The sequence below is a fragment of the Etheostoma cragini genome, chromosome 12, assembly GCF_013103735.1.
Source record: "Etheostoma cragini isolate CJK2018 chromosome 12, CSU_Ecrag_1.0, whole genome shotgun sequence".
Taxonomy (NCBI): domain Eukaryota; kingdom Metazoa; phylum Chordata; class Actinopteri; order Perciformes; family Percidae; genus Etheostoma; species Etheostoma cragini.
This window is the reverse complement of record NC_048418.1, coordinates 2,752,507-2,779,002: the sequence shown is the minus strand read 5'-3', so window position 1 is coordinate 2,779,002 and position 26,496 is coordinate 2,752,507. Positions and strand designations below refer to the sequence as shown.

Here is a 26,496-nt window from a genome sequence, read left to right as displayed (position 1 = left end):
CACACAATAGCTTGTCTACTAAAGCCTTGTTCCTTTCTCTAGCTAATGCCATTCACACTGAGTGGAATACGCTTTGAAGACACTTTGATATTCTCTGTATTCTGACTCTACAAGGCCTTTTTTATTATCTCGTGTCTTTAATGGACACATTGTCATGCCTGGCAAAGCTTTTGTGTGGGACAGACAGACAGAGATGAAGGGGGTTGTTCCATTCAGAGCCTCCTTTCTAAATTCTTTCTGCTCCGACATGTCAAGTTCTCCGCTGCGTTGCAAATCATTTGGACATATTAACACTTAAAGGCCATTATTGATAACAGTGGGAAAATATATCAATTTCATCTTTAATTAAAAGATGTGTAATGCTTCCTTATCCTTAAATGTCGCACTGTGTGTGAATTAAAACCTGCAGTGTGTCTAACTGTGAAACTGCCCAGCACATCTTTCAATTTGAGGAGCGTAGAAGTGGAAAGCCGTCCCCTGGTGAGGCAGAGCGGTAAGTGTGACACGTACAGATCCAGTTTCCTATGGGAAGAGCTAAAGGAATAACATTACTCTGAAATATAATATAGTTTACAAGTTATAGACTCACCCTGATCCAGGGCTTTGTAAACTACATTTCATGTCTCTCTCTCTCTCTCTCTCTCTCTCTCTCTCTCTCTCTCTCTGTCCACAATAACGGCGATTTTTAGCAACGCAGATTTGTCTGCGCTGCTCTCCGATGCTATGAAACAGACGTTAGAGGGAACAGAAACATCGCTGCCTGTCACGCTATTTAAACACTCATGTAGCTCAGCGTAAATTCTTTCATTTGGACCTGACTTTTAATCAATGCACTCCTAAATCAAATCAGCTGTTTTCCTAATAAATGTACATGGTATCATGCTGTGTATATCTGCAACTAGTCTCTTCTGATTTAAATGTATCTCAGTGTAAATTCTTTCAGGAAGACCTCACGCTTAATCAATGATCTCCCTAATCCAATCAGCTGGTGGAGACGTTCACCTTCCTGCTAAACCAATCAGAATCGTTACACATTGGCAAGGGACAATCCCAGAGTCACAACCCTGTTTGAATCTGTTTCCCCCTTTGCTTTTCAGTTGTCAGTGGGTGTTTAAAGGGAAGCCAGAAGCGGTGTGTACCTGTCTTGGGGTCCACAGAGAAGTAGGGCTGTCCCTCCAGAATGCTGTATACTATCTTGGCGCTGTTTCCGTACGTCGGATCATCTGCATCTGAGGCTGTCACCTGCAAAACTGACGTTCCTGCAGAGGGAAGGAAACAAGATTTAAGTGATCAAATGGTCAATAGTCGAAAACACCGACCATCACAAAGACAAAAAGAGAGGACGTGAATGCTGACAAGTTCTAAATGGACACCTTTTTAATACTTTAATAAACATGATTAATTTGAGAGAAAGTTTACGGCAAAGTCACGGCAATTCCGGTAAAGCCGTTGCAAGTGTGTTTACACTTTTCAAAACTCATAACAGCCAGGTGAAAGCTGTCATGGTATGGGTTAACGTCAGACTTCCTCTGTTACAGGCAGGCACCAATGGGTTCACTGAGCCCTGTACCCCCCCGACAAGCAAGCCCAGACACTAAACATAATGTTACTCTCACTGTTGGTGCACTAGCCTCTAATTACAATCTGCAATGGAAACCAAGCCTCAGACGTATGAAAATATGTTGCTTCTATTTAAATGTGCCACTCCAAATGTTTACTACGAGCTGCAGTAAAACACAGTGTGTGTTGTCAGCGGTGCTCGTGTAAAGAGCCACGGGCCATTAGCCTGGCCGTGTAGCAGCAGTCAGGAAAAGCCAAAGCTTTTATCCATCTCATTCATCTTCATATACCTGCGGTGCGTTTGTTCTCATGGCAAAGACAGCGTGAAATGTTCAGGTAATGTTCAAGTAGCATCCCAAAGTGTTTAACACCCTACCAAACTAATGCATTATCTTACTAATAACCAACAATTCAGTTATCTTCTTTTTGTTGTGAGGAATCAGAGATATCTTGATCTGTACTAACACTATACTACTGTAACCATTCACCAACACCATGTGCATATATATATAGACACCTAATGGACAGTGTCTGTGTTTTGCACTGCTCATACATGATCCTTTGAGCAGAACTAGGTCTACGTATTAGGGATCGACCGATACTGGTTTTTCAAGGACAATACAGATACTGATTATTTGTTTTTAATGAAACCGATAGCCAAACACATTCTCTCTCGCCTTTGTCTTTGTCATACAACACGCACTTGGTCGGGTCTCCTTTAGCGGCGTGTAACACGCGCTTGGTCGGGACTTTTGATGTCCCTTTTTGGGCCATTTTGACATTTTTTCACTAATTTTTTATTTTTACCGGACAGCTGAAAACATGAAAGGAGAGAGAGAAGGGTAAAGGACATGCAGCAAAGGGCCGCAGGTCGGAGTCCTACCCCAGGGCCGTTGCAATGAGGAGTAAACCTCTACATATACACTGTGTATAGGCGCCCACTCTACCAACTGAGCTGTCCGGGCGCCCGAAAATGAAAATCTTTAGGCCAAAATTAAGATTTTGGAATGTTACACAATCCAACACAAAGCTTTTTGTCAAGGCTTTAAGCTATTATTTCATGAATTCATTATAGTATTGTGGGAACATCAAGTCAGACTTAGTGGTGAGTGAACTGTGAGTGAAGAAGAGGGACAGACACAGAGCTGTAGCCGAGCCACAGTAGCACACTTTTTAATTCATTAACTTTATCCATTGTTGGCCAAATAAAACGCCCATGCAGATAATCTGCAAACTGCCAAAACCCTCCCCCGATGATCCGCCAGGTCAGATAATCGGTCTATCCCTAGTTAGATTCACTCGTTCACTCTTACTTCCAAGTGTACTTTATATTCTAAAAACGCCTTGTAAAGGGCGCCCGGATAGCTCAGTAGGTAGAGCGTGCGCCCATATACAGAGGTTTACCCCTTGGCGCAGCGGTCCTGGCTTTGACTCCAACCTGCGGCCCTTTGCTGCATGTCATTCCCCCCCCCCCCTTTCTCCCCCTTCATTTCTTCAGTTGCTCTGTCAATAAAAGTCATAAAAACACCCAAAATATGAGCTTGTAGTAAAATGTTACATATCATATTACAGTACCTTATTGTATTTCTATAACTCATGCCTTAGAGGAAAGGTTGGAAACTATTTCCAAACTACACTTTTTAAAATATTGTTTGAAATGGACTTTACACCCCAACAGCAATACGTAACTCATGGGCTCTGAAAAGATCCGTCATCTGTAGCTGCTGCTATCCTTTAAAAACGCCCACCAAAACTGCCACTGTCCGTTTGGAAAGAACCAATGAAATGCCTTCCCCTAACTTACAAACAAATCCCTGCTCTAACCCCCAGGTATCTACATCATCAGTGGTGTTCAAATTAATCACAGCACGGACGCATCGCAACGCGGTCGGGGACGATTCTGCATCGATGCAGTGACTGACCATCAATGATTTTAGCCTGATGATTTTACTTGTTAATTTTCCGTTTGCAGTTTCTTTGTAGCTTTTGCCTTGTGTCTGTTGTGTTCAGACTCCGCCACATTCAATCAGTGTCTTTCAATCCCTTAAAAAGGTGCCATAAAAACCTAAATTATTGGTTATTAGTGTAAACTCCTGGGATTTGATACTGTGCATGGACTCATTATCATGGCTTGGCTAACAAGAAGACTCAACCTTGCCATTGTTAATTATTAGTTACACCCCATGTGTCAAACTCAAGGCCTGGGGGCCAAATCCAGGCCCTTTACAAGTTTTGATCCGGCCTGCCTATTAGTTTAGGTTTACAATAAATTTTGGACCGCTTATATGTGTGCCAAACTAAAAATACAGGAAACTGTTTTCAAACTATAATTAGGCAACATTCAAAGCAGAATTAGGCAGATTTACCAACTTTGAGACTCCTAAACTCCAAAGGAACCAGAGCGTATTGCTGTGAAACAGGTTGCTGTGACTCGGCTGTGGAAGTAATCATTGTTTAGCTTAATTTGCTCTGATGTCTGAGTAACTTTTTTGCTGACTTTTTCAGGGCTTTATGTGGACCAAACTGTAAGTGACAAGACTAAATCCGACATAAAAATGAGCAATAAGACTAAATGAGCAATTATAAATAAGATATTTGATATTTTTTAAGATATTTGATATTTTTCTCTTAAATAAAATCCTGTCAATAATCAATACATGTCTGGACCTTAATTTGATTCCCATTTTCCAGTGTGGCCCTTTGTGAAATTGGGTTGGACATCCCTGAGTTACACCTTTGTGTTCCCACTAACTCATTGTCTGTTATCAGAAAAAAAGCATGAGAGGCTCCTGGCTTACCAACATCAGACATCTCAGGCACAGATGCTATAAACGGTCCATCAGGAAATGTTGGAGCATTGTCATTAACATCCTGGACCTTGATGATGAACTCTGACTCTGCCTCCAGGGAGCGGTTGGTCTGCCGGTTGATGGCCCTTGCATGTAGGACGTACTGGGACTTCCTCTCACGGTCCAGGCTCCTTGCTGCGTGGATGTCGCCCGTGGTTTCGTCAATGAGGAAGATAGACCCGGCCCCCTCGCCAGACAGGATGTAGCTCACAGAACCATCGCCCTTGTCAGAGTTGGAGTGGAGCTGGAGATGTAAGAGAGAAAAAGAGTGAGGTAGGGAGCTGAAAAGTGTCCGACAAGTACGTGATTCAGAGTAATAGCCAAGTGTCAGGATGAGTGGTCAGCTAATGGAGAGGAGCCGGCTCAGAGAGAGACGCAGCTATCCAATCAGGGAAGGAGACGTTGGCGTGACTGTCTTTTCTGAGCTAGATGTGTCACAGAGAGAACGATAAGTACGAGCCAAAGTGAAAGTGAGACACCCGGATAAAAAGTATTTTAGTATCATTATAAGGTGTAAGTCAGACTATGTGTGGCTAGCTGTGTGCTGTAGACGTCATTCAATGAACCGATTATCATTGACAGTAGTCTGGCATTGCCAGACCTTCCTCCACAGCGGAGGAATACAGCATTTCAGGTTGGGAGAGGAACGTGCTCTGGTTTGTTGGCTTTTCTTTAAACCAATCACAATTGTTACAGGCGGTGTTACGCGCCAGACGGAGCCACGGTGCCGCTGCAAAAGCCTCAGGGAGGAACTTGTTTTGGTGGAACATGTGTACGTTCAAATGTAGTTTTAGTTATGCAACAGAAAACTCAGATTGGACAGATAGTCTAACTAGCAGTTTGGATTTACCGTGCAGAGATCTGAGGAGCGGTCAACCATAGTACAAGAGGAACGTGACGGGCGTACAGCTGAATTTCTGGCGGCACCGGAGCAAAACCGGAAATGGAAGGTCGTGGATAAAGACTACCTTTACAGTGTTGTTGGATTCAGACTGTCTGATATCAGCTCAGTATAAGCCCAGCAAACTATGTTTTTATGACCCATCAATCCACCCCAATCCTCCAGCCTTTGTGACTCATGTGCATACAGCAACAGCAAAAACATGGAATGCTTTTGAATTAAAGTGCTTTACTTTTTTGTAGCCATATGTACGTATGGTGTGTATCATCAATCAGGCTCTAAACCTCTCTCCAACCAACATGCGTGTAGCTTAATCCCAAAGCCCTCAGCACTTGGTTGTGTGGATTTGTTATATGATAGTTGAATATTATTCAGGCCATGAGGAACAAGGTGATTCTGCTTTAAATCTGAAGCCTCCTCACACCCTGCTTTCCAAAACGTTGTGTGAGGGAATAAAGAGTCAAAGGAGGCAACTTAAGACACAGACGGCACCGTAAAATGAAACCGAAACAGACAACACAGCGCAACGAGCTGCAGGGAGTAAAAGAGACGCTGCCAGTATGAGCTCTAACAACGCTGCAGCGGAAAGACAAAGGAAATCCATCTCCCTCGCACAAAATAAAACATTTAAAACAAAAAATAGAGGAGACAGGAGAAGACAATGCAAAGAGGGGAGGAGGATAAAAATACAACAGCACGGTTGTGTGTTACTAAGCAGCAGCTGGTGAGGAAGGAGCATCGACTGACATTTTGAGGCTAAAGCATTTCCCCCTGTGCATGTCTCTCCAGCTAGAAGAACAAAGGCTTGGAAATATGAATCAAAAAGCATGTGGGCGGGCAGGAAGCAACGGTTATTAATTTAAACAGGTTAATTCCCTTCTGGTGGGATCTAAGAGGACATGCTACACTAAGCTCTGTCACTAATCATGAGAGCACAGGCACGATAAGGTGGTTTCACTCTGATTGGATATCCACTTCATCCAGTTTGTTTGACATCAGTGCATCAACAGTGTGTGTAGTGTGAAGAAGAGGCTTGTCTGTGTGGAGTTCCAGGTTATGTGTCTTTGTCATGGAACAGTGGGGTCCTCAGAACTGGACTTTGTCCCCGGGCATTGTCCTCAGGGACGGAGCGATATTCCGGCTTTTGGTGCTCCAACCCCCTGAATGTCTTCTCAAAAGCCCCGAATATTTTAGGGTTTTATAAAATACCTTCAACTTTGTATCATTAAAACTCTGTCTCTCTCAGTCGAGCGGAAAATCAATTCTGGGAACTCTGCTAAAAAAAGGTTCCAAGATTTGAAAAGCTGTCTACACCAAATTCCTATCCTACCTGTGTGATGTAGTCTGAACGGAAAAAAGGTACATTGGTGGCGCCTGGGTTACTCAACTGGTGGAGCATGAGCATCCTGTACAGAGGCTCAGTCCGCGCTGCAGCGTTCTCCTTTCATGTCCAAGCTGTACCATCAAATAATGGACTAAAATGCCAAAACATGATCATGCAGCGATGAATGGGTCCTCGCCCCTCCCAGCACGTTGGGGGTCCTAACGGGATGACGTTTTATTGTAACACTTCCACTAACAGCTACCTTTGTTATGGCCGCCACTCCACATCCACGCCGTTCGATAAAAACAAAAAAAAGCATCGCAGTTTGGCATTGTGGCTGTCTTGACATGCTGCTGGCCCAATTTGAGCAGGACCCGTTTATCCTGAATCCTTTAGGGGGAGTTTCTGAAAGTCCCATACCTGTAAAGGGCCTAAAATGGAGTGTGGTCACATATCCATTGATATTACTGTTAAATCTATCAAAGATTTCATTGCAATTTAAGCTGGGGGGAATTATAACAACCAAAATAAAATAAAGGCCCTAAGTAAAAAATACATATAGAAACATCAGAAATTCCGCTTGCCTCTCTTTAGGTAGAAGGAGTCCTCTACATTTGCTGTGTTCTGGTTCCAGAAGGATGAAGACAGCTGGAGAAAGGTTTGTGTGCTACAGTGTGATAAAGAAGATAAAACATACTGTGTGACATGAGTGAAAAACATGAAGGAGGTGATTCCTCTGCATAAAAGGTTGCAACGGCAATTTGGAGTGCTATTGGACTGGTTTGAATGGGAAACGAATAAAAGAAAATCAACATAGTGTCTGTCAAATGTCAGATCCTTTCTTGGTGGGGCTATCCCTGGTGGAGCTGTAGCCCCGTGTGAGCTCACGTATGAGATGTCAAAAATCTATTTTTGTTGGCTCAAAACAAATGCAAAACTCTAGATATTCATCCTTTCCTGCCCAACCTACAAATTGATGTTCATGCCACCACTGATGACATCAGTGACATCCTTCTATCAGAACATATTTTAAAGGTCTTATCAGGACAAGTATTAGTGTAACTCCATCTGTTCATCATAACCACATTCCAAATCTTATCAGAAACATGCTGCTGCATTTCTGAGGAAAAGCAAGAGGCAAAGAGAGAGAGAGAGAGAGAGAGAGAGAGAGAGAGAGAGAGAGAGAGAGAGAGAGAGAGAGAGGTCTCAGATGTGAGGATGTATTTCTCTGAGTATGAGGAGTTAAATAAATGAATGCATCAAACAGATATCAGCCTTAAACAGCTTGTCAGACAGAGAGCATCAGACTGATGATGCCATGTTTGGCTACGACGCCACGCTTACCAAGAAACCTGACCATAAACAGACAGACAGGCGCATGCACGCACGCACACCCACACACACACACACACACACACACACACACACACTTGCCTGGCAAAACATCAAGCACACACAATCAGACAGACCGGCACACACACACACACACACACACACACATCTTTGTGGGGACCCGTCATTGACATAGCCCCTTACCCTCACCTTAACCATCACAACTAAATGGCTAACCGTTAACCCTTAAACCAAGACCAAAACCAAGTTAACCCTTAAACAGCCCTTTAAAGTTGTGGGGTCCAGCATTTTGGGCCCACTATTTTCTGAGGATGCTGATGTCCTTCAACATCTGCAGGACGATGCTGAGGATGGTGGCCAGTGCTATCCTCTTTGCAGTTGCATGCTGGGGCAGCAGGCTGGGGGTAGCCGACCCCAACAGACTCAACAAACTGATCCGCAAGGCCAGTGACGTTGTGGGGGTGGAGCTGGACTCTCTGTGGGTGGTGTCAGAGAGGAGGACGCTGTCCAAACTACATGCTATTTTGGACAATGTCTCGCACCCACTCCATGGCTTGCTGCTCATTCACAGGAGCACTTTCAGTGATAGACTCATTCTCCCAAAATGCACCACAGAGAGCCACAGGAAGTCATTCCTGCCTGTGGCCATCAAACTTCAAACTCTTTGCTCTAAGTGTCTGACACACAGACACTTAGAGGTTAAAACTGGACAATATTATCTGTATTGTGCAATAAAACTGGCCTGAAATGTGTGCAATACTCAACTGCTACTACTATTATTAATTATATTATTATTATTATTATTATTATTATAGCTACTTTTCACCATTGCAACTCCTTAATTATGTTGAGTATGTAAATACTCTATCATAATATTCCTTTAACTATGTAAATACCGTACATATCCACACTCCTTATATTTCTTTATTTCTATTTCTACTCTTTTTTTATTATACTATATTTTACTATTTGTGCAACTGCAACACAGAGTTTCCCTTCGGGGATCAATAAAGTATTTCTGATTCTGATTTCTGTATAAATGATAAATACTAGCATCCTGATTGCTGATTACTGCATTCATATGTAAGTGTTTAAATAAAATAATAAAAATCTAACCGGGTCTGTTAGACTTCCCAGGGCGTTCGATTTAGAAGGCACGCTAGAAACACACCAGGCTTCTTCTTATTTTATTATTTACTGTAAAGCTAATCATCATACATCATACAGAAGCTCATATTTTCAGATACGTCACACACAGTCATTGAATCAATCACTAAGGTAAATTGTAAAAATAAACAACCATACATCAAAACAATGGACCTGTATAATTCAGAAAGTAAGAGCCTACAGGGACTGGTGAAGGGGCTTGAGAACAATTCATTCTGGAGAGTGAAGGTGGATGATTTAAACCTGAAAGTGGATCCGGCGATCCTTTTACTGTATTGTCAGTTCTGTATAAACACAGTAAACAGTGGGCTAAGCACACGTTCACCCTTTAGAAGTTTAATCCCATTGAGAAAGTGCCAAAACTCCCTCTTAACCCATGTGTTGTCCTCCAGAGTGAAAAACGGACACAAATTTAACATTTTCATCCCTTTTTCAAACTTTTTTTTTTATTTAGGTTTTCACTAACACCATCTTACCACAACTAGTTTTATACTACGTTTTGGAATTCAATGTCAGAATTCATGAATTCCTGCAGAAACAGACAGACCTCTAAGATTCAGCAGGGCCCAGCCAAGTGTCCAGACTCTTCCCTGGCACTCCATGAATTTGCACAGTAGAGAGAGCTCTCTATACACCACATCCAAGAAGAAAAGGGTCCACGCACAGATAGATAGGCTACGAGGTGGCTTCCAGCAGGTTGCCATCATCCTCTTAACAGCTGAAAGTCCAGCAAATACAGCAAGTCTTAGAGTTCCAGAGAGCCGATAGGCTAACAGATCATGCAGTAACAGGCACAACGACATTAATCAAGGCGGACGTTTTGGCTGAAATATTGTTCCAGAACTGACCGGTGGGAGAGCACTCCCAGACCATGTGACGATATGTGCCTTGTGCTTTTATTGGGCATGTTCAATTTGTCATGTGGTGCATTTTCACGGGGGTGAGAAATCTCCTGTGAATGAAACTGTAGTGAATCTGCTGACGGTCTGGCCTAGAACTCTAGACGCACCCTAGCGACCGCAAATGTAATTTGCAGCTTGGGTCAGTCTAGCAACTCTCCGTGAGTTCCCAGACCCAATGTCTTGATGTGGGCCTGGCTTGTCAGGCTACTGATGGTCTGGATTGTGTGATACTTCTGGAATGATCGACCATACATCATGCCAGTCGAGATTGTTACTCAGGCTTGGGCAATCACATGCCCAGATCCTCTCAATAGGAAGGGCAGAGCCGTCAGATAGCACTAAGGACTGATAAAGCCTAGAGACCACAGCACAGTAAATAACTTCCAGATAGGATGGATTTGCCCATCCATCCTCCCCAGGCCTCTGCCACAGGACACCTCATACCTTGAGTGCTGATCTTCATTGAAGGTAAAAGAAAAAAGAGGAACATGGTAGATTGATTGCATTCTGCAAGTCAGAAAAATGAAACAAGCCAACCTCGCTAAAAAAGTCTTTACTCTCAACAACAGACAATGAAGCCCCCTTTGGTCCCATTGTGGGGCTGTTATTGGCCTCCCACCAATCAGGAGAGCTGTATTATTAAATAAAGGGGATAAGTGTGCCAGTTACAAGCTACGTGGCAGTGTGTTTCCAAGTCTTGATAAGATGTGAGCTGTTACATCAAATTCCTAATAATTCCTGCCCTGTTGTAAATCGCATGATCTTATTTACTTCCTTTGTGTAAACATCATCGTCAGTTGTTTTCCAGCTGTTATGTACTGCTGCCTACAAAGTCAGCTGATGAGTTACAGCACACACAGTTATTTCTTACTCTATATCATTCATTTACCTCCGTATTGAATTTATTTTCATTTAGTTCTTGGGAATGACAGCTTTCATGGACAGAATAGATGGGTATTATCATTATGTAGAGACGCGTCTATCAGATCTGTAATTGATGCCAACTTGCTTGATGACTACAAATCTTCATGATGTTATTTTGGCAAACCTTTGATCATTTTATTGTAATTAAATCCCAGCTCATTTTGTTTATTTTGTGTTAGTTGTTGTTGTAGTGTTTGTAGTCTAGCGGAAAGAATGGAAACTTTGGTATCTATGGGTGAACAGCAATGCATCTCGCTCGGCGACCATTGCCAGTTTGTTGTAATTATGGTTTGACAGAGGAAGCAGACTAATGGCTTTTAGGAATGCATTACTTAGGTGTGGTAAATAATCGCAAACATATGTAAGATAATCACATCTGTCTTGCATCAGTTGATGTGTGTTGTGTTGGAGCAACTCGTTCTCACTCCCAACTCGTAAACCTACTGGCACTTGGTCACATCAGCATCAGATTTCAATGCAAAAATCCTGATTTAGCATCTGTATAGAAACCACCGAGCGGAGCAGCAACTTGACTGTGGCGCTGTAAGATGACATATTAAGAGAATCAACAGGAGTGTGAAAAACTTAAAATCCGCCTAAGGATGTAGTTTAGGGTGGTGGATAGGTCAAACGACACAAGACTTTAATCCAGGTGGCCTTGTAACCACACCCACCATCTTGTCCTGAACCTAACTGTCCCTCTCTTGTGCCACATGTCAAAAAACTGAAGCCAATAGTCCCAAACCCAGAGCGTCATGAAGTGACACTAAGAGTTCCATCCAAGCCTTTCTTAATATGACGGCAAAGGGCTGGACGCAAATCTGAGAACGAAAAAATTGTGAATTGGAGGTGTTCCGATCCAGAGTGTTGCCGAGGGACACCGAGATTTTCGACCAAGTGCGTCTAAATGTGACGCGAAAGGAAGGTGTTTCGATGCCAAAGGCATTTGGTTGAATGTGTCGGTTGAAGAAGTCAATGTATGGATTGTCTTACAAAACCGCCCTAAGGCGCTGACACACCAACGCAATAATGGGCCGTTAGCCAGCATGGCGAGGTCTGTGACGTGAGTCTGTTCGGTGTGTGTTCCGTGCCATCGTCAGCGTAGCTGATTTCATTTTAGCTGATTTGACTTGTTTAATCGGCGGGCGGGTAGTCACCGACAGTGACCAATCTGATTGGTGGAGTGCTAGCCCTTGAATAACGAACCAGTGCATCACACATCACAATGTGTCTAAATGATGTACAAACATAAATCATGAGATTTATGTTTGCTTTTTAGGACAGAAATACCAAATGAATACATCAGATTTTAACATGGAAGAATATGTTTGGATGATGATTGTTTTTTCCTTAACAATGACCACACACAAAACTAAGCTTGTCGTGACCACCGAGGCCAAGAAGGATTTCACCCTGTAGTGGGTTTTATCCAAAAGTCAAGTTGGACATTCCAATCAAAGATGCTTTGTTGTTTTTGTAAGCAAAGTGTCCTTAACTGATATATTTGGCTTTCTGCCAAGCAGTCTTTTATGGCAGGTGAGGTTTTTTATTTTTTATTTTTACTGCAGTCTATCATTTGCTCCCTGCAGCTGAAACATGAAAGCAATGAATGACTGAAATAAAAGACAAGGCTTAAGACAAAGATGGCCATGTACTGTACACAAACATTAATGCACACAGATATTGAGCAGGGATTCATTCATTCACACAAAGTAACGTGAGTCTATAGGAGTGTGTTTAACCATGCCGTTGGGTACAGTGGGCGGAGCAGTAAAGGAAGCCAGCAGAAAGAAAAAAAAAGAACCAACAGACACAGACAGACCAAAGAAAACACCAAAAGACCCAGAAAAACAACAAAAGACAGAAAACTCCGGACAGAGAAAGATGCATAAAAGGGGGTTGCATCACAAATCCCTACTGACACTCATAAAGTGAGTCAGAGTGTTGCAGAGAGAGGAAGAGATGTGATGCATTCAGAGCTGGATGTAGGTCTTTTGATTCTTTGACAGCCTAATGGCTAAGGATAACTCCTGAATGATGGTTGCCACAGGGCAACAAACACACACACAAAAACAAGCACACACACACACACATTTCATTGTATCTATTAGGATGCCCATCAGCTGTAAGCAAAGCAGCAGCTAGTCTTCCTGGGGTCCACGCAATGGAGGGCAAGGAGGACAGCAAGGGGACGATGGGTCTGCGTGCTCAACATAAAGATTGAGCTATGCACAACTAAGACTGTTCAAAAATCGTAGGACATTGCAAAACAATGTAATTGTTATTTACCCCGGAAGATGGCGGCAACAATGTGCTTATTCTGTTGGAAATCCAAAGAAAAAGAAGAAATACGTCATCCCTGGGGAACATAATCAAACAGTTACATTAAATAATACAAATGGAGCTCAGCGTAAATTCAGGCCGGAAGACTTCTAAACTTAGTCACATTTCTCTCTCTCCTCTAAAACAGAACAACTGTGGAGGCGTTCACTTTTAGGTTAACGAATCAGAAGAGGCCTTAAATTTCACAAACCAATCACAGCATGAGATCCCTGTTTTAAACCGGTCTCTCTCTCTGCTACTCTGTTGTCATTTCAGGCTAAGAGCACAACATACATCCCCCCCCCCCCCCCCCCCCCCCCCCCCCCCCCCCCTGCACCTCCGGTCTTCATCTTGCACGGCTCCTGGTTCCTCCTCCAGCAAAAAAAAACAACAGTGGAAATGATACTACTATACTACTTTTAGGGAGTTCTGCTGCCCAAATGGTAATAACCTAAGGGCCCAATCTTGCACCCGATGCAGCACAAAGCTTAAGTGTCTTTGCAGGTTTAAAACTGACTCAGTTGTCACTTTCCCGTCCAGCGCCCACGTTGTGTAAATAGCAAATGCACCTGCACCCATCTTTGCGCCCATGGGCGTGCTGGTCCTACAGGGAGCTGTGTTCAGGTGCATTATGGCGTAGTACTATCTTGAGGCAGGGGGAAAACATTGTGTCTTTGACCAACAACAACCAGGTCTAAAGTCAATACAGCGCATTTCACAGTTATTCTAACAGAAATTAGTAAAATGCACCTAGTCTTGTGCAGAGAGCTCGCACACACTATGCTTGTTACACACACACCCACACACACACACACACACACACACACACACACGGACGCTCAGCAGCACACAAACTTGCAAAAGATTACAAATGAAATGTTACGGTGCAAATCCTCCATCCTAACAGCAATGCGGCAAGGTACAAAGACGCCTGGATTTTAAAGGGAATGGGAGATGACGCTGTGATTGGTTTATTGCATGTTACGCCCTTAACATACCTATGATTAATTATTTAATTAATTAAGAAAAAAGTACAACCCTTTTAAACCATGGCCCTGGCGCACGGACCCTTTTTGCTGCCGTTAAACTAGCAAAAGTGGATTTGGACACGCCATTAAGGCCACTTCATGCCACTCAGATTGTTAAAATAGTGCTATAAGGATATGACTGGCAGTTTTTCCTTTTGTTTAGGGTACAGTATGTGGACTGAGCTGAAAACAAATGCTTCAAAACAAAGGCCATTTCCCAAATTGATGCCTCTCCATAATACTTCCCTCTGCACGAGTGGCGTTCCACATGAAGTCACACTCATAGCTCTAGAGGGCACTTAGTATTTAGGCACTGGGTATAAATAAACAGGTAAACTGTGGGGCACACACTCCACATTAGGCAGGAAACTGTCATCCCCATGGATACCAATAGACACTTTCACTTAGCTCAGCTGTTGAGCTGTATTATGGACTGCAACAAACAAGAGGGCTCTTCCAAAAAGTGCCCTTCACTGGGTGTTCCCTCCAACGTCCTAACAGGCACATGCTAACCCTTCATTTTCATATATACTTCTGCTTCCAATGTTACTGCATCATTTCTTCAGCACCCCCGCTAAAATTCCTCATGGCCGCACTCAAATTCAGCTGTACTTTTCAACAGAGAGCATTGCTTTATATTGTGGTGGTAAATCATAGCTCTGAAGGTGTGTTTTTATAGCCAGTGAGTGATGAGGCTCACTTCCAGGGATGGACTGGGGGAAAAAAAACTAAATCAGCCCAGACACCAACCCCCCTTGCAAACATGTAGCCCACGTACTAGCACGGTTCAACATTGGTAGAATGGTAGATTTGCTCAGGAGTGACTCACCAGCCAAAAAAAGTAAAATTTTAACATTCACTAGCCATTTGGATGGTGGACAAAAAGTTTTCATGTTGAACCTTGCATCCCGGCCCCTAATGCTCTCACTTAGCTGAGTTGTGAGTAAGACAGTATGGTGATGCAGGCCTACTCACTGATTCAAAAAGGCTGCCTGGCTCCTGATGGCAAGATGGCTAAAGGTTGAGGGTGGAGCATGGCTGTCATCAAGATGTCTTGTTTAGCAAACAAGTGATAAGTCTGTATGTTAAACTAAAGCCGCATTTTGTACACAGTATGCAGCTTATGTTAATGGAGTGTGGATAAAACAGAAAGATATAGTACTATGTTTGCAAGTGCCTTAGCTTACTAACAGCTAACTTGTCCTCTCTGGTAGACAAAGGGTGCTAAAATGCTCAGGACTGGTGTTCTTTAGCTAGCTGCACCTTGTGGGGGCGGGACTTAAATGCACTCTGTCTCTAAGATAGGATGGAAGTGGGCCATAGTGGGATGTGATTGGCCAGTGATCAGATGAGAGACAAACCAGTGGGCCAACCATGTGATCTCTCTATGTGGGCCGGTCAGTCAAACACCAAGTTTGCGAATGGCCAGTGTTCATATGAAAGACACAAAAGTGGGCCAATGATGGGATCTCTCTTCTCTTTATGGGACAAACAACAGCCGCAGCCCATTCAGCCCACACAAACAATTAGACGGTCGGTTTCAAATCCCTGGTCCTGCAGTCTCGTGTCCAAGTGTCCTTGGGCTAGATGTGGTACAATAAATAGCGCCCAATGCTGGGCCATCGGTGTGTGAATGTTCTCCGGATGAGCAGGTGGCATCTTGTATGGCAGCCTCGGCCACCAGTGTACAAACGGAACCTAAAGTGTATTAAAGCGCTCTCGAATATTCATCATGGCTAGGACAGTGCTGTATGAATGCAGTCCATTATTCACATTTACTGTAATGCTCAAACGTTTCATGGAGGAATATGTGTCCCACCAATGTTCAAATTACATCTATGCCCTCGGTTTACCAGGTGTTACCTTCCCAGATGTTTGAGGACATCTGGCCAGGGATTTGACCTCTAACCCAGAGATATTCAACAGGGGGTGCCTGACTCCTAGAGCGTTCTTTAGAGTTAGTGCAGCGGCCTCCCAAATTATGTTAAAAACTAATTTCTTGAAAGTTTCTTTTTTTGATAATTTAAATGTCTGAAAACATCCAATAATATGAATCCAGCATATAATAGCAAATATAAATTGGCCTGTTTGTATAAAAAAATATCTAAATAAGCTTACTATAGGCAAAGTAGCCACCATGGTAGCCATACAATTATGATTAGGATTCACGGTGCCTTCCACATGTATGTACTGTATATATAACATTTGAAGTCACCTAAACATAACCATACCGTACTTAATTTTCCAAGACCACCATCTTTCCTTTAACTTAACCATACCATAGCTGCCATGCACAGATATGTCAAAATGCTAGCGAAGAACATAATCTGGGGCTTTGGAGAAACATTCAGTATCAACATTCGGTTGTAGTGATTGGGTTGTATCTCAGAGGCAATTACACAGCTTCTATAATATGACTGATAGCCATGCTTGTAAACTGTAATCTCTTAAATTCACCAAGCCAACTTTATCTACACATCCTCAAAACCAACGACTGCAAACATGTGACACTTTGAACTGCAGATCCTGATAAGAACCAACCTTCTGTATCCTCGGCTGTACTGACCCCCTATTAAAGCACACCGCTTGATGGAAAGGTCAGTTCCACAGCAGAGATGCAGCTATCTGACAAGATCACTCCCAGTTGGGCACGTAGAGGATGGATTAGCAAGGGAGGGTGTGTGACTGTCTATGTGTGTGTGTGTGTGAGAGTGTTGGTAATGGCCATGTTTGTAGTTATTGATGTAATGAGGGTGATTGGATTGGTAGCTGTGTTTCCTTGACCGTAGATACTTTCCCATGTTGATGGGTTTGTATGAAGCTTAGAGATGTAATTGACTCTCCTTGTTATCATGGCCAAACCAGTTAACAGGACACGCTTGCCTCTTGACTGAGCACTTAAAGCTATCTTTAGCTACAGCCTTTCTGCTAAATTGTGTTCCCGATTGTGAGCGCTGCTACAGTATTTAGATTTAGACAAGACCGTGATACCAAAAGGGATAACATGGAAGACATGTCCATGCCAAAGTAATCTGTTTGATATCGGAGATCCTAGAATTTTAACCAGGATTCTCATAAAATGTGGATGAGCTTGAACAAGTTTTTCTCTTCCATTTATGATGTCTACATTTGTCAACACCAAACCAGATTACTGACTAACCATTATAAGGGGACCTCTCTCTACAGCAGAGGAACTGGAGGGTTGACAGGGAGCTCCCATGGTATGGGGAAAATGAAGGCCTGCATGTGTGAGGAAAAAGATTCAAGGAGGGCCTCTGCATTAATTCATAATTAATACTCCATGACTAATTAACGGAATGACACAGGTTGCAGGTTGCAGCAGAAAAGAAGTCAGTTTCTATAGAAATCAATAGGAAAAATAACCTACTTCTCAATTTACCTCAGTAAGCATTGTCTTTGTGAGTTTATGGTCTCAATTGTTTCTTTTAAGTCGTCTCTGACCATGTTTTATGCACATAATATTCTATTTTTTTCCTTATATCGAAAAAGACAATATTCCGACAAAGTTGTTTACATGGGTAATGAAGGTGAATATTCAACTAATATTCCCTGTTTCACATGTAGCTGTGCGTTATACGATTTTTTACAAGCTTTTTTTTTTTCTACCAGAAGTTTACCAGCGGTGGCGGACTTATTGGAAGGTGCCAACACAGCGTCCCTCTTTCATTCCTTCAACCAGCTTCTTGAAAAGATCAGCGTAGTGATGTATCTAACAATTTCGACGTATCCAAGAACTTGTTGATATCCAAGTCTTTGATAATGTTTTAAAGTAGCTGTGTTTCTCCATCTTAACGGGTCTGCAGCCTTGCAAACTGTTGGCTGGTTGGTTTGTTTATAGCAGCCATAGCAACAGACTGAGCTGACCACAAGCCATACACAGGTACGAGGCCGAAACTGGCATAAACTGTGGTGAAAACCCCGATTGAGATGCACATTCCAAATGCGCTGTATACATGACCAAAAAATGCCTTTAAAACCAGAATTATCCAGGAATATTCCACACGTCTAAATCGGAAAATGTTATCTTTGGAAAAAGGCCTTATTCTGAATGTGCGGTTTACATGACATGTATCGAATTCGGAATATTGTCATTTCATGAATAAGAAGTTAAATTTTATTGTATATCAACCATCAATCAAGTCCATGGTCCCCGCGAACCACAAGCAATGGGCGTCCAAATATTTTTCACTGAAAACACAGTATATAAGCAGGCAGCTTGGAGGAGAGAATGAATCAGCTGGCCTGTGTAATTGTGCTTCAAGCAGTGCACATCTTCCCATTTATCAAACTAATTTTACAAGGAACCACAATATGATACCCGACGCCTGAACCAAAAATGAAATGTGCCATATAACCATGACGATGAGCGAGTTTAAAACCCTGCAGAGCTATTTCTCTATGGGTCTATCACTAGAAACAACCACTTTCACATTACATTGTCATTTGATTCACTGTTAATATACAGAATAAAGCTGATACAGTTTAAAGCAGGTTTAAAATGTTGCCTTCCAGACCAACACTACTGTTAAATTGTGGCTACTTTCCTGTTCATGATAGAATAATGCTCTTGATATACACCGTGTTTCTGTAACTTCTGGCCACAAAAAATTCCAATAACTTTGTAAAATAAATTCAAAACCTACTATATGTGAAACCCAGGCATATCTAAATGAAAGTAAGATGAGTTAATGTTAGTAAGCATTAATACAGACACCGCCATAGGGCAATTGAATCTAAAGGTCAGCATTTATCAGCTGGTTTAAATCTGCTGCTGTGGATGGCTGCCTCTGGCATCCTCCGTCTATGGGAGAAGATTTAGTTAGATAATCACACAGAAACTGGAGCCTCTGTCTTATTACCTCTTATTGCCCCTTAAAGAACACAGAAATGTTGGCCTTACCTCAAGTACTGCAAAGGCAATAACAAAAGCAAGGCAACTAAATGAATAAAGACACATTCGTGGTGTGAACCGTGTTGTCAAGAAGATCTGTCTAGATGTGCAGGTGTTGGTATTTATTGTCTGGGCTACCTGTGTCCCCAAGAGGCTAGTGTCACAAGACATTTCCAATAAATCTCTTCAGGTGGGCAGACAGGCTCTGTCACGCTTGAGAAAAAGCTTAACATTTGTTTGACAGAACATGGAGGGTTTTAAAGCGAATAACCAGATGGGATGAGTCCACAGCTACCTGGCACGCTCCTCTTCATATTTTTGGCTTGATTGCTTGTCCACTGATATCAAAATACCTTATTTATCCCTCAGGGAAATTATTCAGTTGCAGTTGCTCACAGTCACATTCAAGGTAAGAGTAAGAAAAGAGCAAGTCAATAAGTGATGGCACTGGAGGAAGAAGGATCGAAGGCTGGAATGGAGAGATACCGGGAGGTAGAGTGAAAGAGAGGAGTCAGGTGTCAGCATTCAGAAATAAACTTACTAACCTAAAGGTGTCTTTATACACAACTCCTGCAAGTGGTTTTTCATTTCCATCTTAACTTCTTAGTTCTCCTTCCACCCTTGGCTCACTTCGTCTCCTCTCCTTTCATCATCCCTTCTCCCGTCTCTTCACTCCTCTCTTTTTCTCGCTTTGACTTTCATATAGCAATCCTTTCCTTTTAATCCCGTAGGCTTTCTCACCTTCTAATCATTTACCCAACACTCCTTTCCTCTCATGGTCATCCCTTTTACTCCCCTTTCATTCCTTTGCCTATTGGAGTGGGTTTTCAGACCAAAGATGTTTTAAAAAGAGAATGAGAGAAACTGTGATGGTGGGAAGTGTTGCCTCAGGTACCAATGAGACAATTAAAACAAATGCAATGAGGCTGGTCAGCATAATTGATCCATTACTGATAAAGCATAATGGATGCAGTGGTGGGATCCAGCATGGTGGCCCTATGGGTAGCAATGTGGCCTCACAGCAAGAAGGTTCTGGGTTTGAATCCATGTCATTTTGGCCCTGTCTCTGTGGAGTTTGTATGTTCTCCCTGTGTTTGCCTGGGTTTGCTACGGGGCTCTGGTTTCCCCCACCGTTAAAATACATGCACTCGGTTCTCCAGTCAGTGCACTGGCTCAGATCTGGAGTTGGTCCCTGGGCGCTGGATATGGCTGCCCACTGCTCCCTTGATGGATGGGTTGAATGCATAGAAGGAATTTTGCTACATGTACATGTATGTGACAATAAAGTAACTTTATCAGCCAAAGGGAATAACAACAAAGTCCTTGCACAGCAAGAATTATTAATGACTGGGTATGTAGGATCTAAGACTCTTGAGTGGTAAGACATCAAAGACTTAGAATCAGCTAATCAGCAATGTTTTCATTGCTCTCAATGTACTGACTCAGACATGGACACACAGCTAAGAACAAAGCGGACAGGAAGAGCAACCCACTGAACAATAAAACAAAGTCCAAAAGTACAAGAGCGCAACACCAAGGCTGCCATTCGCGTGCATCTTGTACAATGTCTATCCCCGTGTTGACGATACTTCAGTCCTCAGACCTTTATTGGTTTAAATTTAAGGTGCTGAAGGTTTGTGTACTGAAAACATAATCATGAATTAAGTACAAAGCCGTAAGTAAGGAACAGGAATGCAAGTAAAACATGGCATTTCACCCAGATGGGATTGACTTCTGCAGTCTCGCGTCCACTTCAGTGAACTCTGCGACCAGACCATCAGCCTGTGCTCACAGTGCACGTTCATACAAATGATAACATGCAGGCAGCCCTGTAACACAAATCCTACATTAATTTTTTATAATGAAAATGCACTATTTCTTTCTGTTTGAGTAACTACAGAGACATTTTTAAAGATTTAAGTTGTGGGAATTAGTGCCACAGCAAGGGAAATGAAAGGGTATCGAGAGACGAGCACATTGTTGGTTTAAGTCTTCTCATGGGATTTGTTGACATCAGAAAAAAAATTACCAGTTACCAGCTCTGGAGCTGATCAGATAGTACACCTACCATCAAAAAACTGTACTTTAGTTTTGCTTTGTCGGGCAACGTTGTCATCATAAAATAATGTTTTGATCAACGTCTTAGTCCCGCAGTACATTAATAACTGTTGTAAGGGGTATCATTTAAGAAAAGTGAGCTACTACTAATACTAGTCCACTGCGCTCCAAGAATGCAGTGTTTCTTGTGTTTCCCAGAGTCTCCAAAAGCAGAATGGGAGCCAGAGCCTTCAGCTATCAGGGTTCTGTGCTAATGAACCGGCTCCCAGTTTGGGTTCGGTTATCAGACACCGTCTCCACATTTAAGAGGAGGCTTAAAACTCTCCTCTTTGACAAAGCTTATAGTTAGGGAGTGAGGAGTGGCAGAGAATGCCTAGACTGGCAAGAGAGGCTGTTTAGTTGCAGACACAGCACCCCTTCCTTTACTCTGCTTCTCTTAATTGATGTTGGATTCATCTAACAACCCTTTGTAAGCTGGCTCAGGTTTGCCTTGGACCAGCTCTTAGTCATGCTGATATAGTTTTAGACTAACTGGGGATGTCCTTTGACACACCTCTCTCTTTCCATCTGTGTGTATTCATGTCCCATTAATGCTTGTTGTTAACATAGTTCCGGGGAGCGTCTTCCCCAGAGATTGAGATTTCCTGCCTGTTTAAAATAAGGTTTTCCTCACCACGCTTGCACCGAATACTTTCTTTTGAGGGTAATTGTTGGGTCTTCGTTAATCATGGAGTGCGGTCTAGTTCTACTCTATCTGCAAAGTGTCCTGAGATAACGTCTGTTGTGATTTGACACTATAAATACAATTAAATTAATCATAAAGGTTGTTCACTGTTAGACTACAGAAACAGAGAAATTGATAAATGAAAACTTGTTTACCAAAAAGTCAGCAGAGTAACCAGTGTGATCAATTTCTTTTTATTTGCCAACCAAAAGAAGATGAAGAAGACATGTAGCAATTTTTCTATAGTTCAGGTGTCTTTGCAAATATGACCTAAAAAACACTTGTGTGCACAAGCACTCCTTGCTTTAAAATTTAGCTGGCTTGGTGTTTAGTTCTATTTCCTACTTCTATCTCCATTTTCTCTTTGCTTCACCTCTCATTTCTACTCATATTTTTACCTCAGCTTTGCTCTTTGCTCATCTATACTATTCTTTACTCACCTTACTTCACCTGTGCTTTTCTACCGCCTTCCTAAGAGGAGAATAGCCCTCTCCATCCGTCAACGTCAATGCACACTCTATGAGTTTCTGTGCATGTGTGTGTATGTGCATGTGTTTTTTAAAGTGGGTTCCAGGCCTGCACTTTCAACTTCCCCTGCTGTTGCATGCTCAGAGCAATCAATAGAAAGCGAGGCTTCATCACAGTGAGAAAAACCTAGCTCAGCTGTCACAGCACCCTACAAAACAATGACTCAGTGTGCCCCGGGGAGCTCCGATTGTGTGAGTGTACTCCCGCTCTGTCTTCATGTGTGCGTTTTTGCACCTTAAGCACATCTCTTTCCACCTTCAGTGAGCCAGCCACATAACATAACACTCATAACTCATAACACTAACACACACAAATGCAAAGACACATACACACTGAAACCCCCAGGTCCCTAGTCCTCACCTACATTAGGAGTGCAGTGTCAATGTCATGCAATGTCAATGTCAGAGCAGATAAGACAAGCCTCATTGCACTCCAACTGGCCACTGGACAGGCCAACCACTGGCCACCGCACTGTTTATACACACACACACACACACACACACACACACACACACACACACACACACACACACACACAGGGGTGTGCAAAAAAGTTGATTCCCATTCCTATTGCGATTCAAGCTGTAGAGATTCAAAATTGATTTATAGAATTCAAAAAAATCGATTCATATCACATGGGAAAAGTAACTAAACCCACACACACACACACACACACACACACACACACACACACAGACAGACACATAGTTAAGGGTGTTACCAGTAGCCCGATAATAATCCTCTTGCTCCTGGCCTGATCTGCTGTCTAGTCTAAATGTAACTGTATCATCTTCTGCCTTCCCAAATACACATTGGTTCTTGCCTCTTAAACAGCATCATAACACCCTGTTTTAGCTTTAACATTATCAAAACTGCATTGGAAAAAGAAATAACACATAATCCCACCCAACAGGCACATTTGCAACATCAAAAAAACATGCTGAAATCTACTCAAAAACAATTAGTCCTGTAGTGCAACGTGTGCGTGCATGCGTCAGTCTTGCTTCTTGGCTCTAGAGCAACGTCTACCTATTTCAATGTTGAGACTTTGGAGTGTTGAGGTTTTGGGTGAACGGAAGAGTCCTGTTTACCAGGTTGCTCTGTACCTTATCATGAATGCAAATGTTAACATGTTAAACAGTATGATCCACCACAAGATTTGTAGTGGGCTTGCTTCTGTGTTAGACAGGGAATTTAAGTGTGTAGCCTTCTCTAGGCTTTCATTGCTAATCAATGGTATTGATTGATGATTAGCAAGCTAATTAAGAAGTGAAGGCTAATGCAAGAGTTGAAAGTTGAGCTCCTAAAATGTAGCAATGTGGAGGTTGATGGAAGGCATGACGGTTCCTACAAACTAGCTTGTAATGTTACCTAGCTAGCTAGCTGGTTGCATGCTGGAGTTATAGTATAGTGTAGTAAGTAGAAGTATTGATAAGCACCAACGTTACCTGCCCTTGAGAAAATATAGTTCTATTCATTTAGTCTAATATTGTAGGTTTAAGACTTAGGGTGGGTGAAAAATCCCCTAAATTTCAAAGTCAACTCACAATGTAAGTTGTGATTTACAAAATAAATCTAACGTGTGTAACACACGCTAGATTTATTTGGTACTTCATCTTAAAAATTAGGAGAAGTTGCAAGCATTTTTGCAACCTTTTCAAGAGTGGAGGCAGCGACTCTCCGCTCAGCTGACAGGGACTATAAAGAGAGGTAGCCTGGATTATTCAATGAAGCGCAAGTTTAAAAAAAGGCAGCGGTTGCAAGCATTTTTCGACTTAATGACAAAATAATTGCTGAACCTGAAAGGGAAGTAAACACATTAAAGAGGAAGCAACTGACCGATGCAGCCTGGGCCAAAAATGTTAAAAGGCCAAATAAAGCAGAGGTAAATTATCTCACTAGACACCCTGTTGGAGAAAATTACCCCTCAGCCCAGCTATCAGTGTCTTAGGCTCCAGTAAAAAAGGCTGCGGTTGCAGGTATTTGTTTTTGATTTATGATGAAATAATTTTCTTTGCAAGACGCAAGTTAAGTAGCAGTAATAATATTGTGAACGTATTACCTGTCAATCGGACAGGTAAACTGTGGATAGTAATTGTAAATTTTGTAAAATTGAAGAAGAAACTATTATGCATATACTCTGGGAGTGTCGGTTTTCTGTGGAGTTCTGAAAAAAAAGGAAAAACTACCTAAGTATTCAAAAGAATCATCAAACTAAATTGGAAGCAAAAGATGTTATTCTTAATTACGATGACAAAAACAAAACAAGACATAGGATTGCTAAGCTACTTATTGTACAAGGGAATTTTTTTTGCATAAAGCAAATTTAGCTTTCACTAACTTCAGAATTGAATTTCAGAACTTTTTTGAGTCTATCCAAATTATTAATAACAATAAATAATATCTATAAACCGGATCCACTGCAATATATTTTTTAAAGAATTTTTTAAATGATTATGTAGCCTTGATTCCATTTCAGCTTGTCTTTGTATTGTATTTTATGTATTTATCATTTGTTTTCTACCTCTTTTTTGCTTTTTATGTTGTAAATTACTTCCTTTAATTATAAATATACATATGTATGTATACATATATAGGGATGGACATTTTTTTTCTGAATTGATACAAAATGATGCCGAATTGTTTATACATTGTAAAACATGTTTGTAAAATTTGCAAAATAAAAAAAAGCAAAAAAAAGGTAACATCAGGCAGATGTCCACTTCTTTGTATTCGCAGAGCTAACTAACGTTAGCAGTGGTTAGCTCGCTAGCTTTGCATAGATAGAAACGTACGTCTGCACAAGATCTGATGGCCTCGGCAAGAGTCTGGCCAGAAAGAAAGGAACCTTTTTTAATGTATAGCCTAGAAACTCCTCAAACAATGTAGCCCAATTTTACAAGAATATAATTCCCTTTCTCATACCACCTACCTCTGTCATTTCTCCCAAAAAATAATAAGCAGCGTTTCACACAAAATCCCAGAAAGCATTTCCAAGCACATAAAGATCTTGAAGATGTACCCCGTGGTGGCAGACAAAGCCAAAGACAGACACACAGAGCAGCTTGCCGTCTTTGTGTGTTTCGTTAAGGATGGAGTAGTGAGAGTGTGTTTTCCTGGATTACAGAAGCTACGTGGCTTTGATGCACAGTCCATTGCAGATGTGATAGAGAACATGCTACAGATGCACAACTTGGGTGATCTACTGTGTGCTACACCAGCCTGTGAGCCTGTATTTTAAAAGCGATAGTGTGTAGTTTGTGTCAACCCCATGAGGAACTCTAAATAATGACAGCAACACTGTCGGCGTGATACAAGCCTTACGTGATCACGCACCACCCCCGCCCCTCCTCCACGTACTTGCTAGTACCCAAGGAGGACACGGAGGATTTAAAAAAACATGATAGACTCTTCAGAAGAGGTCATTATCTTCACTTCTGAACATAACCATGCTGAGAAATCCAGAGAGAGTTGTGTGGAGCTGATTCATTAGCATTGAAGCAACTCATTTGGGAATGGCTTGAATGTAACAGACATTGATTAATGTCTAAAAGTTACGCATTAAAGCTTTAACATAATGCAACATCTTCTCGTTCTCTCTCCCTACAGGTGGTGTTTAACACATACTCCACACAAAACACTCAGTCCTGTTGCGAGTCATCATCGATGAAGCTTCCTTCTGGGATTTCCTAATACAGTGGAAGATCTTGTTGTAATAAACATTCTAATTACATGGGGATTTTGATCTATTGTACAAAGACATAGATTTTGGTGACCAAATTTTAAAGTCAACCTGCACGACAAGGGCCCAGTAAAAATGGATGAAAAAGAGCCTATAATCACCCTTTACTTGAGTCCACTAGATGAATCAGGCCTGTCCTTTACACAGATCAAGGCAAGGCAAGGCAAGGCAGCTTTATTTGTATAGCACATTTCAGCAACAG

At 42.0% G+C, this 26,496-nt stretch overlaps 1 protein-coding gene across 1 annotated transcript in view; it reads right to left on the bottom strand.

The window, feature by feature from the left end:
• LOC117954590 (cadherin-18-like) overlaps nt 1-26,496 on the bottom strand; it is a 75,498-nt gene that overhangs the window by 35,084 nt on the left and 13,918 nt on the right. The window contains exons 3-4 of the mRNA XM_034888509.1: nt 4,359-4,653; nt 1,140-1,259 (exon numbers count right to left, since the gene is read on the bottom strand). Coding sequence (XP_034744400.1) covers nt 1,140-1,259; nt 4,359-4,653 — 415 coding nt within the window. The remainder of the gene's footprint in view (nt 1-1,139; nt 1,260-4,358; nt 4,654-26,496) is intronic.